Source organism: Theobroma cacao, chromosome 3 (assembly GCF_053813885.1).
Source record: "Theobroma cacao isolate CCN51 chromosome 3, ASM5381388v1, whole genome shotgun sequence".
NCBI lineage: Eukaryota > Viridiplantae > Streptophyta > Magnoliopsida > Malvales > Malvaceae > Theobroma > Theobroma cacao.
Window position 1 is genome coordinate 30015001 of NC_142641.1, and position 18830 is coordinate 30033830.

At 32.8% G+C, this 18830-nt stretch overlaps 1 protein-coding gene and 2 long non-coding RNA genes across 4 annotated transcripts in view; all 3 read left to right on the forward strand.

Moving 5' to 3' along the window:
- The window catches only part of LOC108663181 (uncharacterized), a 4249-nt gene extending 3288 nt beyond the window's left edge, over window positions 1-961 (forward strand). For both annotated transcript variants that reach the window (XM_088804768.1, XM_088804769.1), the window contains one exon: window positions 1-961. This exon is cut by the window's left edge and continues 1112 nt beyond it. In XM_088804768.1, the coding sequence (XP_088660894.1) occupies window positions 1-660 (660 nt within the window). In that variant the 3' untranslated portion in view covers window positions 661-961.
- An 888-nt stretch (window positions 962-1849) lies between these two features.
- Window positions 1850-3807, forward strand: LOC148763690 (uncharacterized). Its single transcript, XR_016025442.1, has 3 exons — window positions 1850-1958; window positions 2613-2692; window positions 3558-3807. It is a non-coding gene; the product is annotated as an uncharacterized LOC148763690 (long non-coding RNA).
- A 9798-nt stretch (window positions 3808-13605) lies between these two features.
- LOC148763691 (uncharacterized) lies at window positions 13606-18472 on the forward strand. The gene is made up of 3 exons (XR_016025077.1): window positions 13606-13732; window positions 14368-14447; window positions 18287-18472. It is a non-coding gene; the product is annotated as an uncharacterized LOC148763691 (long non-coding RNA).
- Window positions 18473-18830: the final 358 nt, after the last annotated feature.

Below are 18830 nucleotides of genomic sequence, written 5' to 3' on the forward strand. Positions count from 1 at the left end.
GCTAGTTATTTTGAAGAAGGGCTCCGTAACGAGATCAGAGAGAGAATGACTGTGACAGGCCGGGAGCCTCATAAAGAAGTTGTACAGATGGCTTTAAGGGCCGAAAAACTCACGAATGAAAATCGGAGAATGCGAGCTGAGTTTGCAAAGAGGAGAAACCCGAATGTATCCTCTATTCAACTGCCCAAAAGAGGTAAGGACACATCTGCTTCTGAGAGTACTGTTTCTGTTCCGGTGATATCTCCTCGACCCCCATTTTCACAGTTACAGCAGAGACCTCCGAGATTTAGCAGATCTGGGATGAGTAGTACTTCCGAGAAGAGTTTTGGAGGTTTAAATAAATGCGAAAAATGTGGGAGATATCATGTTGGGGAGTGTTGGGGCATAAGATGCTTTCATTGTGACCAGCCGGGCCACATTAGGAGTGACTGCCCACAGTTAGGACGAGCTACAGTAGCTGCTCCATCCCCACTAACTCATACGGATATGCAGAGGAGAGATTCCTCTGGAGTACACCCGAGGCAGGGGGTAACTGTACGATCTGAAATGGGTAGCAACACCCCAGCACAACCACCTTTGAGGCCATTGACTCGTTCTTCAACAAGAGTTTTCGCTGTAACAGAAGATGAAGCACGAGTCCGATCTGAAGAAAGTGAGTGAAAAGTTAGACGAAGGTGTAAAATAGTGATAGGGGATGTAAATACCAAGTGATGGACGTGTAAATAAAGGTTTCAAGAATAATATAGTAAATGAGTTCATATGGAATATGGTTGTAAGAATTTCTTACTATATTGTGGAAATTAGAACTCAAAAATACTTGAGGTATACAAAGTTCAAATGAACTTAAATCTTAAGCAATAAATTGATGTTGAAATACAAGAAGGATACAAAGCAATATAGAGGCACGAAAGATGATTAAGGACAAAGGGATGACTCTGAGGAATTATGATACTGCATCATATGCGATGATTAAATCAAGAGAGATCTTGGATGCATAAATGGGATTATAAAGCATATACACATATGTGGGGTGATATTGTGATTAACTAAAATAAAGAATGATTTTTAGTGAATTAAGATTCCCTATAAAGGAGATAACAGGAGAAGTTGAGCATCGAATAAAAGATAATACCCCGCCTTTTCTTTGAGTTAATAAGTGAAATTTTGAGGACAAAATTTTATTTTAAGGGGGGTAGTGTTGTCAAACCCTGCTTTGTAAAATAATTATAATATCATTCACATGCTCGATAGAATGTTTGTATATTTAGGAAGTTCGAGAAATCGTTAAAAGACGATATTGCCTCTAATGGTATCATTAAGTCGATTAAGCCTCGAACTAGTTCAAATAGGAATTTTAAGGTGAAATTAAGAGTTTCACAGTTCAGGGATGACTCAAAATGGTAATTAGGAGTTCGAGGATCAATTCGGAGTCAAATTGAAATTTTCACTATATATGGGTAAAATTGTAATTTTTCCATCTGCGGATAAAATTTGAGATTTTGAGAGAATTTAGATCACATTTGACAAATTGGGGAATGATATGAGTATAAGGGATAAAAAATATGTCTATGGACAATTTTTCAGTTTTTAGGGCAAAAATGTAATTTTTGATTTTTACGGGGGCAAAAATGTAAATATCAAAAATTACTTCACCAAAACTTTGGAAAAATCTGGAAATTTCACTTAAGACTTGGATAAGTCAAAGGGAATGCATGGTGGAAAAAGTAGGACAAATGGATGGCTAAAAAAAAAAAATGAATTAATAAAATATTTAAAATATGAATAAAATAATATTATTTCATTAAACAATAAAAAAGGCATAAAAAAATCAGCCCACCCATTCTTCTTCTTCAACATTCGGCCAAGCAAGAAACAAGAGAGAGAAAGGAGAAAATAAAACCCTAGCTAAGAAATTTAAAGGGAAAATAGGTGGAAATTCAAAAATCAAGTGAAAAAAGGTAACATTTCTTAAATTTGTCTTGTGCTTTACCTTTCCCATGCTTTTTCCATCATTTTTCATGGTTGAATCATGTGATTTGAGGATGATTTGAATTCTGGTCATATGGGTTTAGAGAGAGAAAGTTGTTAGATAAATTTGATTTTGAGCTATGTTAGTGTTTAGTGTTAGTTTAGCATATTTAGGAACAAAACAACAAGAAAAGAATTTATTTTCCTCCATTACCATTATTGGCTGAATTTTCTAGGGGAATATTGGCTGATGATCTTGATGTTTATTTGAGAAATTATGATGAATAATGATGAATTATGAGTCTAGAAAAATAATGGAAATTTTTGGAGCAAAAATATGAATTTTTACCCATTAGGGGTATTTTCGTAATTTGCTATAAGGACTGATAATTTGCACCACACCGAGGGACTTTAAGTCAATTTGGGTGCAATTGAGGTATAGAAACTGAAAAAAAATTAATTTGAGATTAAATTGGACGCGTTAGTAATTTAATCGGGTAATAGGCCGAATTAGGTCGGCACCGCATTTAAGCGGTAGTCGGATAAGTTGCATGTCATATCATGCATATATATACCGAGCCTGAATTGATTTTATAATGGTCAAGCATTAATGTGGTGAATTATGTATTGTACATTGTGGATAGGTGGTGAGCAAATTACACTGGTAAAAGTACCAAAATTGTGCTTGAAGACTGGGATTAGGAGTACATCGACTCCTAGAACTGTGAGTGGACAATTTATCGTCTTAAATATCTAGAGTAATTATACTTGTTTGATGCTTTTATTGAATGGTGAATTTAAATTATAAAATATTATGTTTTCCAATTAAAATGTTTTTTAATAAAAATGAGATTTATACTGGTTTTGAAATCAAATATTGTTTTGGGAAAATTGAGTATATGGAGACTGTGTTGAAATTTATGATTTTATATGTTATTGAAATTGTGGCTTATGACACTATGGTAGCATAATGGCTAAATTTTTTAGGTTGGCATGAAATATATGAACAGTTTTGGATTGGTCTCGGTAGACTGGATTACATTTTATTCGCCATATTATGCTACTGAAATTTTTATGGGTCTGGTGGTATATTAAACGGTCACTGCAGTGGTGGGGGTTTCCGTGGACTGCCTATGAGAGGGGCACGGTAACTCAATTATATACTTACCTTCAGGGGGAGATGTTGGGTGAAGTATCTCCTGAGGTATGATTTGAGTGCACCTCACGTTCGGGCCACCACGTGAGAGTGAGACTCAGCCAACGCCAAGGAACGGCTGTGTGTTAGATGTGAAAACATGTTTATGGGTATGAGTCATTGAACAGCCTTGGCGGTCTCAGTGGGATACCTTGACGAAGGTACCTGTGAGAATGATTCTGGCAGGGGCCAAGTTTAAGAAATTCATAAGTCGGGGAAATTTTGATGAAAAGAAATTATTTGGTATAGATTGAAACGAATTTTGTGTTATGAACATTATTGAGATATAACGTTTTTATATTGTCTCCATCTACTCGGCTTTAGATGCTTTTGATGGTAATTGTTTACTCACTGGGATTATTTAATCTCACCCCTCTTCCTATCCATTTTTCAGGCTCAGGACAGTTTGTTGATAGTTGATTAAGACGAGAATTAATCTCGAAGTTGCATCATAGGAAGTAAGGGTTCGTAGCTCTACACTTTCTTGGTTAGTTAGGGGCCCACGTGTCACTGTAAACGAAATTTCATACTTTAATTATCTTTATTACTATATAACTAAATTTATTTTACTTTTACGCTACAAAAGTTATTTTAGGAAGACTTTGAAAATATTGTGTTTTAAGAAAATAGAATATTTTATTTAATATTTTTATTATATTCAAATAGCTATAATTTTACTTTAAATGAATGTTGTAGACTTCAAAATTTAATTTAAATCATGAAATATGTGTTTCCACTTACATATTACATTTTTCGGATTTCAAAATTTAAAAAAAAAAATTGACGAAAATGCCCCTGTGAGCTAGAAAATAATATTTTATTGTTTTGAGTTGGAACCAACTTATGTTTTCTTGAAATGCGAGATTTATCTAATTGTCGCTCACCGGGGAGATGCGGAAGTTGATGCTAAGCCTTGCGGGGTTTCGATCGGCATTCGGGGTAATGAGTGCTTATCGGGACGTCGCGGCGGTTGTCACTGGCTCGATGGGAGTTCCGGGTCGTGACAGATAGACTATCATCCGGGAGAGGCGAACGTTGTAGCTGATGCCTTAAGTCGTAAGTCTTCATCGTCTTTAGTAGCACTTCAGAGTTGTTATTTTCCAGCATTAATAGAGATGAAATCTCTTGGGGTCCAGTTGAGAAATGGTGAGGATGGATCCTTATTGGCAAACTTCATTGTGCGACCTTCGTTACTTAATCAGATCAAGGACATTCAGAGGTCTGATGATGAGTTAAGAAAAGAAATTCAAAAACTAACCGATGGGGGAGTCAGTGAGTTCAGATTTGGAGAGGATAACATCTTGATGTTTAAAGATCGAGTTTGTGTTCTTGAGGGAAACCAGTTGAGACAGGCGATCATGGAAGAAGCCCATTCATCTGCCTATGCATTACATTCCGGAAGCACCAAGATGTATAGGACTATTAGGGAGAATTATTGGTGGCCGGGTATGAAGCGAGACGTAGCAGAATTCGTAGCAAAGTGTCTCGTATGTCAGCAAGTTAAGGCGGAGCATCAGAGGCCAGCAGATACACTTCAGTCTTTACCGATTCCTGAATGGAAGTGGGAACACGTGACTATGGTCTTTATATTGGGTTTACTGCGGACACAAAGTGGGAAGGATGCTATTTGGGTGATTGTGGATAGATTGACTAAGTCTGCCCATTTCTTGGCTATCCATAGCACATTTTCTATTGAGAGGCTGGCAAGACTTTATATAGATGAGGTTGTGAGATTACATGGAGTTCTAGTTTCTATTGTGTCAGATCGAGACCCTCGATTTACTTCTTGATTTTGGCCGAAATTTCAAGAAGCTCTTGGAACTAAATTGAGATTTAGTACTGCCTTTCATCCGCAGATAGATGGTCAATCTGAGAGAACTATTCAAACATTAGAGGATATGTTACGGGCTTGTGTCATTGACTTTATTGGGAGTTGGGACAGACATTTGCCATTGGTGGAGTTCGCGTATAATAACAGTTTTCAGTCTAGTATTGGGATGGCACCATACGAGGCTTTGTATAGAAGGAAGTGCCGAACTCCGCTCTGTTGGGATGAAGTAGGTGAAAGGAAGTTAGTGAGTGTGGAATTGATCGAGCTAACTAATGACAAGATCAAGGTTATACGAGAGAGGCTAAAGGTAGCCCAGGATAGGTAGAAGAGCTATGTAGATAAACGGAGAAAAGACTTGGAATTTGAGATCGATGATAAAGTTTTTCTTAAGGTTTCTCCTTGGAAAGGTAATAATTTGAATACTTTAAAGTATTAAATCTTATTGATTATACTATCATGATAAATTATGGTGTTTTATTGGATAATGAAAGGTGTGATTCGATTTGCGAAGAGGGGAAAGCTCAACCCGAGATATATTGGACCATTCCGAATCATTGAAAGGATTGGACCAGTGGCTTATCGGTTAGAATTACCTCCGGAGTTAGATCGAATCCACAACGTTTTCCATGTCTCCATGCTTAAGAAATATGTACCAGATCCCTCTCACATCCTCGAAGCACCTCCGATCGAGTTGCATGACGATTTGAAGTTCGAGGTACAACCTGTGAGTATCTTGGATCAAAAGGATCGAGTATTGAGAAACAAGAGTATTTCAATGGTCAAAGTGTTGTGGAAAAGTGCTCGAATGGAGGAAATGACATGGGAAGTAGAGCATCAGATGAGGAACCAATACCCGCATCTATTTGTCGAATCTGGTAAGTGAAATTTTAAGGTCAAAATTTTATTTTAAAGGGGGTAGAATTGTAAAACCCGACCCTATAAATACATGTCATGATATACATGCATTGAGTAGCATGTTATTACGCTAGAAAAACACTTAAGAATAGACGAAACTCGATATTGTACCTAACGGTACACTTAAATTGATTTAACCTCGAACTAGTTCAAATAGGAATTGTAGGATGAAATTTAACATTTTATAGTCCAGGAATGACTAAAAATGATTGTTCGGAGTTCGAGGGTTCATTTGGGGTAAAATTAGAAATTTTGATATTCAAGGGCAAAATCGTCATTTTGCCACCTAAGATAATAATTTGATCATGGGGTGAAAATTTTGATCAAGATTAACTATTTGAAGTATAATTTAATGGTAGGAAGTGAAAAAGTTTAATTCTGGTGATTTTTGGAGTGTAGGGGCAAAATCGTAATGTTGCCACCCACGGACAAAATTTGAGATTTTGAGAGAATTTAGATCAAATTTGACAAATTGGAGAATGGTATGAGTATAAGGGATGAAAAATATGTCTATGGGCAATTTTTCAATTTTTGGGGCAAAAATGTAATTTTTGACTTTTACGGGGGCAAAAGTGTAAATTTCAAAAATTACTCCACCGAGACTTTGGATGAGTCTGATAATTTTATCTAAACTATGAATATATGAGACAAGTGTATGGTGAAAATTTGGAAACAAATGGATGAAATTTTAAAAATTGGCCAATGGGAAAGTGACATGTGGCATTTTTTAATGATATAATATTATTTTAATGAAAAGTCAGCCCATTTAAACCCAAATTTTAAGTGCTAGCCGGCCATAAGGAAGAACAAGACAGGAAATAGAGAGGAAAGGAAGAAAAAAAGAAAAACCAAAGAGAAACAAGAAAATTCAAAGGGAAATTCGTGATTTTCGACCGTTTACGCGTCTAACGGTAAGATTTTTCGATTTTAGCTTGATTTCTACCTTTCCTATGCCTTTATTTCCATTTAGCATGCTTGAGGAGAGAGATCAAAAGGTGATATCAAGGGTTGGACGAAATTCTAGGGGAGAGAAATTGAAATTTTTAGGTTTTGATTTTTAGTTAAATTGATAGTTTTAGTTAGTTAAATGTGTTTAGAAATTAAATTGGACAAGAAATCATTAAATTTTCACAATACCCACTCTTGGCTGGATGCTCAATGTTGTACAATGATGATGAATTGATTTTATTCTAAGAAAAATGAAGAGAAATGATGAAAAACGATTAAACGTGATAGAAAAACAAAGTAGAAAATTAACCGAGTTAATGTCCAATTTTTGGCTGAATTTTTCAAGGAAGGGAGTGAGCTGATTTTGTTGTTTTTAGAAGGTTATTGGCTGATATTTAATGGTTAGAAATGTTGGAGAGAGAATGGGATGATTTAGAGCTAAAATGGAGCGCGTTAGCAATTTATCGGGTAAAGTGCCAAAAATAGGTTAATACCGCGTTTAAGCCTGTTTAGGCTATTGCATTTCATACCATGCATTAGTATAGGATTTAAGTTAATTACATAGTGATTTAGCATCAATGTGATGAATTGTGTAAATTTTTGTAATGTGTCTAGGAGGAGAGCCTTCCGGAAAAGGCAAAGAAGTCGTACCCGACAAGTAATGATCGGGGCGCTTAGAAAGCTTTTAGTTTGTACAAACGGTGAGTAAACTTATTATTATTGTAAATTATCTAGAGTTTATTTTTAAATGCCCTTTATGTATTTTATGAAATGAGAACGAGATTAAAACGAGATTTTTGATGTTTTAGGAATAAATGTGACAAATAAAAATATATTGTATTGATTATGAAATTGAGTCATTGGAGGCTGCAAATTGACTTGAAAAATATATATTTTCCTAGGAATGACTTATGAGAAATGAGTATATGTGGCTATATTTTGTGAATGCATTGGGAAATTTATGTAAGTTATTTTTACTATGCAAGCTGGATAAATAAATAAAAGCCACGTTATACTGTCAAAATTTTATTAAAATTGGTGGGTTAGTCACTACAGTGACGGGTTTCCGTGGACTGCCTATTAGAGGGGCACGGTAAACCCAGTTATATAGTTACTCCGGTTGTAGAGGCGAGGAGGGTAACTCCCGAGGTAGTATTAGAGCTCACTTCACGTCGAACCCCCACGTGAATGTGTAACTCGACCAACGCCAAGGAACGGCTAGATTTAAAAAAAAAATGTGTTTCACGTGTGAATATTTTAACACCCTTGGTGGACTCGGTTAGATACCTCGGCCAAGGTATCCCCGAGGATTAGTTTTGGCTTGAGCCTTGTTTTAATAAAAGACATAAGCCTTAACAATTGTTTTGGTAAATTACAAATATTTTATGGTTTAAGAAATAAATTGAAAACATTATGAAATGGGTTGAAATTTGTTGTTTAAACTTGCCTCCATTTTACTCGCCTTTAGATATTTATGATAATGTCTGTTTACTCATTGGGATTGCAAAATCTCACCCAACTCCTTTCCACCCATTTCAGGTTCAGTATAGACTGTAGATAGCTGATCTCATCGAGGACTACCATTGGATCTGCATTTTCCAAACCGTAGGTTCACAGTCCTCTTTACTTTTGTTTATTCGGGGGCCCTCTTGTTATTGTAAATTAAATTAAATATTTTGGCTTACTGTATTTCAGTTTGTATAAATTTATTTAGCTTTTACGCTATAAAAATTATTCAGTATAACTCTATAAATATTGTTTTATAAGAAAATAGAATATTTTCCTTAATATTTCTTTTATTTTCTTGTTATATTCAAATAACCGTAATTTCGTTTTAAATGAAGTTTTTGAGAAAAAAATGACCAAAATACCCCTGTGTGGCGAAAATTTTATTTTGATTGTTTTTGATCTAAAATAGTGTATATTCTCTAAAAACTCGATATTTAACAACAATTGCTCACAAGAAAGGAAAGAAACTGATATGTAAGCCTTGCGGGGTTCTGGTTGGCATTCCGAATAATGAGTGTCAATTAGGGACGTTGCGGCGATTGTCATGGGCCTGAGGGAGGTTCCGGGTCGTGACAGAATCCTTTCTCTCTCTCTCACCGTCGTTCCAGTTTCTCTCTTCCCCTTCTCTAAATTTTCTTCTCCTCAATATCGACGATTCACCTCTGATTCAGGTTTCCTTTTGCTTCCTCTCCACTTTCCAACCACCGGCCCTTTTGCTTCTTCCTCTCCACTTTCCAACCGCCGACGGTGCAAAGGACCAAAGCTTTCCTGCTTCAACAAATCAGACCCAAGAAGAAAAAAAAACTTAACTCCACTCTCTCTCTCTACACTACGGGGGTGAAAAAATCCCCCCCCCCCCCATCGTCAAATACTTTACCGGCAGCTTACAAACCCACCATCTCCAAACTCAAACAACCTGCCGGTTACAGAAATCCCCTCCAAATCTCCAAAAAAAAAAAACAAACTAAAAATCCCCAAAAGAACACAACTATCCATTTTCTCTCCTTGTGAATTTTTTATTTTTTGATTTTTCTTTTGATTTTTTTTCGATTGTGGATTGTTTCTGATTGCTAGACTAGGATTTTTTGATGCTGTGTTTTTGGGTTGATAGGGATTCCTAAGAATTTTTGGTTTTCAGATTTTGGCTCCCGACCCTTTTTTCGTTGTGCTACAGTGCCCCCTTTATACTGGGTTGAAAGGGACACGCTCCACTACTCTGCCAGACACGAATTTTTCGCGTCTGGCAGAGTGAGGGTGGTGCTTGGCAGGGTGAGTCTGCACCTTGCCAGTCGTACCCCTCTCTCTCTCTTCTATTTTTATTTTTATTTTTATTATTATTTTTTTAATTCATTTTTGTTTACGATTTTTGTTTTATGATTTTTTTGATTTTCTCTCTATATATATTTTTAATTAATTTTTATTTCTTTTTTTGTTTATCTAAGAAAATTTACAGTGTCTACAATATCGTGATGAAATGAATACCTTTATGTTTATGCATGTTAGCTTACAAATTATGTAAGTGCTACGTGGTTGATCCTAGCATAGGATTCTATATGATTCAAGGTATTAGTATTAAAGTACCCATAGGTCGGGTTTAAAAACTAATAGCATGTTTGGTTGAGGAAATGGCTCAGCCATTCCCCCTATATTCCTAAGGAACTTTTTTTTCTTTATTTGGTTGTGAAATAGCTCAAGAAATAACCATTCCAAAAGAATTACTATTCTCCAAAATCATCTAAAACTAAGGAATAGCTAATACCATCTTCCCCCATAGTATTAGCTATTCCATGGATAAGAAATAAACTTCAAACATAATAAAGACCAAAATACCTCTAACATGTTTGAAAAATTACAACCCTATTTGTATAAAAATATTATTTTTTCTCTCTCCTCTTTCTCTTCATTGATTTGAGCTTTTAATAAAATATTAATATTTAAAATATTAATATTAAGTTATAAATAAAATATTAACATTTCAAAATATTAATGATTAAATTATAAATAAAATATTAATATTTAAATTATAAATTATTAGTATCTAAAAAATAAAAAATAAATAATCACAATAATATTTAAATTATAAATAAAATATTAATATTAAAAAAATTAAATAACTAAATGATAAATAAAATATTAATATTTCAATGATAAATTATTAATATTATAAATAAATTATAATTATTTAAAAATAAAATAAAATAAAAATAAATAATCATAATAATATTTCAATTATAAATATTAATACCTTATAAACATTTAAATTATAAATAAAATATTACTATTTAAATTTTCAATTATTAATATTATAAATAAATTTTAAATTATTAATATTTAAAAAATAAAATAAAAATAAATAATCATAATAACTTTTAAATTATAAATAAAATATTAATATTGAAAAAATTAATGATCAAATTATAAATAAAATATTAATATTTAAATTATCAATTATTAATATTATAAATAAATTATATATTATGAATATTTAAAACTAAAATAAAAATAAATAATCATAATAACATTTAAATTATAAATAAAATATTATTATTTTATAATGTTAATGATTAAATTATAAATAATATATTAATATTTAAATTATCAACTATTAATATTTTAAATAAATTATAAATGATGAATATTTAAAAAATAAAATAAAAATAAATAATCATAATAACATTAAAATTATAATAAAATATTAATTTTTGAAAATGAATGATTAAATTATAAATAAACTATTAATATTTAAATTATCAGTTATTAATATTCTAAATAAATCATAAATTATTAATATTAAAAAATAAAATATAAATAAATAATCATAGTAACATTTAAAATTATAAATAAAATATTAATTATTAAATTATAAATAAGGTATTAATTTTTAAAAATAAAATAAAATAATAATAAATAATAATATACATAAAAAATAGGTATTTTTGTCTTTTTATTTTCTATTCCTTTCTTATTCTAAAGTTTTTTTTTACCAATCAAACACTGCAATAACTATTCTTACCCTATTCCATTCGTCATACCCAACTACGTAATAGCTATTCTATTCTATTCCCACGGAATAGTTATTCTATTCCATTTCTGTCTATTCCGTGAACCAAACACGCAATAAGTATCGAAACCCTTTCAAGGGATCCAATACTCCAAGCATAATGTCACATCCTTGTTTTTTTATAAAGATGTTTTCACAAATGCTCAATCTTTTCTTTCATAAATATATTTTATGAGACTTGAAATTTGATTAAAGAAAGTTGTTTGTTTTACAACAAATTTCATTTTCAAGGATTTGAACGAGAAAACTACAATTATGTGAAAATACATGTTTATGATAAAGCTATGATTTAAGCGAAACATATTCCTTTTGGCTTATCTCTTTCCCTGTATCCACTTACGGAGTTTCTGTGACTCACCTGTCAATTTTTTCCTATTTTTGTTTTACAGATTAGTACCTCATTTGGCTTGGTGCCTAGGAGCAGCTTAGCTCATACTTGATAAGTGTGATAGTGCTTTCCTTACAGCCCTTAAATGTCGTTACACTCTACAATGTGTCGAATCAAGTCTTACAATGTTCATGTTAATCTTGACACTTGGTTATGTAAATAAATATTGAATTATTCATGTTTTACAATATACTGGTGAACTATTGTGTTGAGCATCGTAAGGGATGTATATAGATTATGATACCTATGGTGAAAGGACCATAGATGATAATGGCATGAGATGTGTGTCAAACGATAGAAATTATATGTTATATGGATGTTGTTATTAAATGAAAGCGATTCCACACTTTATGTTGAGAAGTTTCATAATTGTGTGATGGCACCCATGTATGTGAATATATTTATATCGAAAGATTAATTGAATGGATGTGGTGGATAACTAGCCCAAACATATTGATTGAAAGGCTTACTTAGGCCTATTGGGCTACATGCATATAGGTCCTTATGTCAGTTACAATCCTTTAAAAACAAGATGCGACAAAGTATATCTCAAGATTAATAAGGTAGACATATAAGTTTATTGAATAATCCATTAAATACTTTTCTTGCAAGCTTTGATTGCATAAACTAGAGAATAAAGTAACTTGACAAATGAATACAACACATAAAATAGGTTATCAAGAAAAGTGTTGTTGTTCATTGCTTCACTACCACATTAACTTCATGTTGATACGATTGAGTGATATATATGATTATAGTTAGTGCTACATCTTCCTAGATGTTGAAATACCCCATACTTTGATATGGTGATAAATAAAGTTGATCGAATGCAAATTGAGGTCAATTAAAATGTTTAGAAGTGATAAAAGACGAAAGGAGTAATTTAGGATAAAATATTTCGCAAGTGAGAAAATAATAATAAAATAATAATAATTTTATCGGAGGAGAATTTGTGAGATAAAAGGTGATTTGCAAGTCAAGTGAGGCATAATAAGGTATTTTGGGTACCAAGGAGACAAGATAAAATTTTTAGAATAAAATAATATTTTATTAATGAAATAATATTAAAATATTAATATTTAACTGGATGTCGAAATCAGTCAAGAATAAGGATCATATGGTTGATCCAAGTGGGGGAGAAGATGACAAGCCCGACTCTATAAAAATATTTATCATGACATACATGTGATGGATAACATGTTTGCATGCTAGGAGAGTCTCGAAAAATTTACAAAAGTCGGTATTGTACCTAGAGGTACAATAAAGTTGATTTAAGCCTCGAACTAGATCAAATAGAGAATTTACGATGAAATTAAGAATTTTAAAGTCCCAGAATGGTTTAATATGGTGATTTGGAGTTCGATGATCAATTTGGAGTTAAACCGGAATTTTCGCTATCTAGGGGCAAAATGGTCATTTGTCACTTGGGGACAAAATGGAAATTTTAGAAAAGATTTTTTTTTGGCCCCATTTGACTTATTGGAGTATAATTTGACTTATTGGAGTAAGATTTGAGGTTTAGAAGTGAAAAATTTTAATTTCGGTATAATTTGGAGTAAAAGGGTAAAATGGTAATTTTGTCACCCCAGGAGCAAAATTGTAATTTTCCACCACCAGGACATTTTTCTAGCACATGGTCTTCCTTTATCCTCATTTTGACCATTGACTAATTGTGTGGTGGAGATAAAAAGGATTAAAATTTTAAAATTTTAAAAATAGACCAATAAGAAAATGACATGTGTCATACCTTTATTATTTTATTGTTTCTTATTAAAAAGGCATAAAATCAGCCCATTTTCTTCATATGGCCTGCCAAGCAAGGAAGAGAGAGAAAGAGAGGAAGAACAAAGGGAAAAAAACAAGAAACCTAGGTGGAAAATTCAAAGAAAAAGTGAAGAAATCAAAGAAACAAGCTAGGTAAGTTAGAATTTCTTTAGTTTTTCTTGATACCTAGCTTACCTATGCTTTTGTTCTTGATTTCCATGGTTGAATATTGAGTTATTATGATGAATTCAATTCTGAAAAATGGGTTAGGAGAGAGAAAGTTGTTAGATGAATTTGATTTTAAGTTATGTTAGTGTTTTAAGTTAGTTTAGCATATTTAGAAACAAAACAACAAGAAAAGAATTTATTTTCTCCCACAATCATTAATGGTCGAATTTATCATGTGTTGAGTGAGCATAAATTTGATTTTCATTTTAGGAGAATTGGTTAAGAAATGATGAATTATGAGCCTAGAAAAATAATTGAAATTTTCTGAGCAAAAATACGATTTTTACCCACTAGGGGTATTTTCGTAATTTGCTATCGAGACTGATAAATTGAATCTCATTCACAGTCATGGAGGTAATTTAGTTATAATTGGAGTGTAGAAAGTGAGAAGAATTGATTTGGAGTTAAATTGGAGATAATATGCCGAATTAGGTCAACACCGTATTTAAGCGGTAGTCGGATAAGTTGTATATCATATCATGCATATATACCGAGCCTAAATTGATTTTATAATAGTCAAGTATTGATGTGGTGAATTATGTATTGTACATTGTGGATAGGTGGTGAGCAAAGTACACTGGTAAAAGTACAGAGATTGTGCTTGGAGACTAAGATTAGGAGTACATCGACTCCTAGAACAGTGAGTGAACTTATTATCGTCTTAATTATCTAGAGTAGTTTTATACAACTGTGTGATTTTATGAAAAATGGGTTTAAATGGTAAATTGCTATGTTTTAAGAGAAATTGTGATTTTATAAAATGATTTTATAAATTTTCTGGAAAATCGAATATTGGTTTTGAAAATAGAGTAATTGGAGACTGCTAGTTTGTGTTGCAAATTTATGGTTTTGAATTGAATGGCTTATGATAATAAATGAGCATGAATGGCTAAACTAATTTTGGTGTTAGAATTATTTATATTGTGTATTCAGCCTTGAGAGGCTATGTAAAACCCGACCCTATAAATACATGTCATGACATACATGCACTGAGTAGCATGTTATTATGCTAGGAAAGCACATAAGAAAAGACGAAACCCGATATCGTACCTAACGGTACACTTGAGTTGATTTAACCTCGAACTAGTTCAAATAGGAATTGTAGGATGAAATTTAATATTTTATAGTTCAGGAATGACTAAAAATGATTGTTCGGAGTTCGAGGGTTCATTTGGGGTAAAATTAGAAATTTTGATATTCAAGGGCAAAATCGTAATTTTGCCACCCATGGACAAAATTTGAGATTTTGAGAGAATTTTGATCAAATTTGACAAATTGGAGAATGGTATGAGTATAAGGGATGAAAAATATGTCTATGGGCAATTTTTCAATTTTTGGGGCAAAAATGTAATTTTTGACTTTTACGGGGGCAAAAGTGTAAATTGCAAAAATTACTCCACCGAGACTTTGGATGAGTCTGAGAATTTTATCTAAGCTATGAATATATGAGACAAGTGTATGGTGAAAATTTGGAAACAAATGGATGAAATTTTAAAAATGGGCCAATGGGAAAGTGACACATGGCATTTTTTTAATGAAATAATATTATTTTAATGAAAAGTCAGCCATTTAAACCCAAATTTTGAGTGCTGGCCGGCCATAAGGAAGAAAAACAGAGGAAATAGAGAGGAAAGGAAGAAGAAAAGAAAAACCAAAGAGAAACAAGAAAATTCAAAGAGAAATTCGCGGTTTTCGACCGTTTACGCGTCTAACGGTAAGATTTTTCGATTTTAGCTTGATTTCTACCTTTCCTATGCCTTTATTTCCATTTAGCATGCTTGAGGAGAGAGATCAAAAAGTGATATCAAGGGCTGGACGAAATTCTAGGAGAGAGAAATTGAAATTTTTAGGTTTTGATTTTTAGTTAAATTGATAGTTTTAGTTAGTTAAATGTGTTTAGAAATTAAATTGGGCAAGAAATCAGTAAATTTTCACAATACCCACTCTTGGCTGGATGCTCAATGCTGTACAATGATGATGAATTGATTTTATTCTAAGGAAAATGAAGAGAAATGATGAAAAACGATTAAACGTGATAGAAAAACAAAGTAGAAAATTTACCGAGTTAATGTCCCATTTTTGGCTGAATTTTCCAAGGAAGGGAGTGAGCTGATTTTGTTGTTTTTAGAAGGTTATTGGCTGATATTTAATGGTTAGAAATGTTGGAGAGAGAATGGGATGATTTAGAGCTAAAATGGAGCGCGTTAGCAATTTATCGGGCAAAGTGCCAAAAATAGGTTAATACCGCATTTAAGTCGTTTTAGGCTATTGCATTTCATACCATGCATTAGTATAGGATTTAAGTTAATTATATAGTGATTTAGCATCAATGTGATGAATTGTGTAAATTTTTGTAATGTGTCTAGGAGGAGAGCCTTCCGGAAAAGGCAAAGAAGTCGTACCCGACGAGTAGTGATCGGGGCGCTTGAAAGCTTTTATTTTGTACAAACGGTGAGTAAACTTATTATTATTGTAAATTATCTAGAGTTTATTTTAAATGCCCTTTATGTATTTTATGAAATGAGAACGAGATTAAAACGGGATTTTTGATGTTTTAGGAATAAATGTGACAAATAAAAATATATTGTATTGATTATGAAATTGAGTAATTGGAGGCTACAAATTGACTTGAAAAATATATATTTTCCTAGGAATGGCTTATGAGAAATGAGTATATGTGGCTATATTTTGTGAATGCATTGGGAAATTTATGTAAGTTGATTTTACTATGCAGGCTGGATAAATAAATAAAAGCCACGCTATACTGTCGAAATTTTATTAAAATTGGTGGGTTAGTCACTGCAGTGACGGGTTTCCGTGGACTGCCTATTAGAGGGGCACGGTAAACCCAGTTATATAGTTACTCCGGTTGTAGAGGCGAGGAGGGTAACTCCCGGGGTAGTATTAGAGCTCACTTCACGTCGAACCCCCACGTGAATGTGTAACTCGGCCAACGCCAAGGGACGGCTGGTTTTAAAAATAAAAATGTGTTTCACGTGTGAATATTTTAACACCCTTGGCGGACTCGGTTAGATGCCTCGGCCAAGGTATCCCCGAGGATTAGTTTTGGCTTGAGCCTTGTTTTAATAAAAGACATAAGCCTTAACAATTGTTTTGGTAAATTACAAATATTTTATGGTTTAAGAAATAAATTGAAAACATTATGAAATGGGTTGAAATTTATTGTTTAAACTTGCCTCCATTTTACTCGCCTTTAGATATTTATGATAATGTCTGTTTACTCATTGGGATTGCAAAATCTCACCCAACTCCTTTCCACCCATTTCAGGTTCAGTATAGACTGTAGATAGCTGATCTCATCGAGGACTACTATTGGATCTGCATTTTCCAAATCGTAGGTTCACAGTCCTCTTTACTTTTGTTTATTCGGGGGCCCTCTGGTTATTGTAAATTAAATTAAATATTTTGGCTTACTGTATTTCAGTATGTATAAATTTATTTAGCTTTTACGCTATAAAAATTATTCACGTATAACTTTATAAATATTGTTTTATAAGAAAATAGAATATTTCCCTTAATATTTCTTTTATTTTCTTATTTTATTCAAATAATCGTAATTTCGTTTTAAATGAAGATTTTAGACTTTTAAACTCATTTTGAATATGAATTATGTATTTTGTACTTGTATATTACGTTTTAGCCAGTTTTGAAATTTTTGAGAAAAAAATGACCAAAATACCCCTATGTGGCGAAAATTTTATTTTGATTGTTTTTGATCTAAAATAGTATATATTCTCTAAAGACTCGATATCTAACAATGATTGCTCACAAGAAAGGAAAGAAACTGATATGTAAGCCTTGCGGGGTTCCGGTTGGCATTCCGGATAATGAGTGTCAATCGGGACGTCGCGGCGATTGTCATGGGCCTGAGGGAGGTTCCGGGTCGTGACAGGCTAGGTTGCGATAAATTGCCATGTCATGCTAGAATGAATTTTATTGATTGGTGGATTATATATTAATTATTTACTACAGAGGGGGTTCCGTGGACCAGCCTATTAGAGGGGCATGGTAAACTCCATTATATTATTACCTCGAACGGAGAGGTGCATAGGGTATCTCCTGGGGTAAAGCTTAGGGTTCACTTCACGCCAAACCACCACGTGAAGGGGAACTCAGCCAATGCCAAGGAACGGCTGTATTTTTCTCAAACTAAAATATATTTTAAGTGTATACAAAATTTTAACAGCCTTGGCGGACTCGGTTGGATGCCCTGCGCAAGGTATCACCGAGTATGAGTTTTGGCACGAGCCAAAGTTTTAAGAAATTCATAAGCCAAGTTGATTACTCGATTTTTATGGATTGATTTTATTTGGTTGAAATGAGTTGAAAGGTAATGAAATTATAGTATGATGATTTATTTTAATTGTCTCCATTTACTCGACTTTAGATAGTTTAGATGGTATCTATTTACTCACTGGGATTTTATAATCTCACCACCCTCATTTCCTCACATTTCAGGCTCGGGAATTCCATAGTTAGCTTACTTTGACAAGGACCTTCATTTGGACTCGAATCGGTAAAAGCTGTAGGTTTCCAGCTTCCGATGCATTTTGGATAGATGTGAGCCCACGTGTCACTGTAAAAGAAATTTTATGCTTTGGTTATTTGCTTATAGTATATATGAATATAATTGTCTTTTACGTTATAAGAATTATGTACCGATAGTTTTATGAAAATTATTTTACAAGAAAATAGTTTATTTTATTGAATATTTTTATTATATTCAAATGGTTAAATTTTTACTTCAAATGAACGTTTTAGATACTTAATTTTTTTTGAAATCATTAAATATATATTTTCGGCTTACCTACTACATTTTTAGCAAGTTTCAAGATTTTCGACAAAAATGACGAAAATGCCCCTGTAAGCCAAAAAAAAATGTTATGTTATGATTTGGAAATTATTTGTAATCATTCGTATTTTGATTATTTGATAACTATTGCTCACCGGGGAAGTGCGAAAGCTGATATGAGAGCCTTGCGAGGTTTCGATCGACATTCGG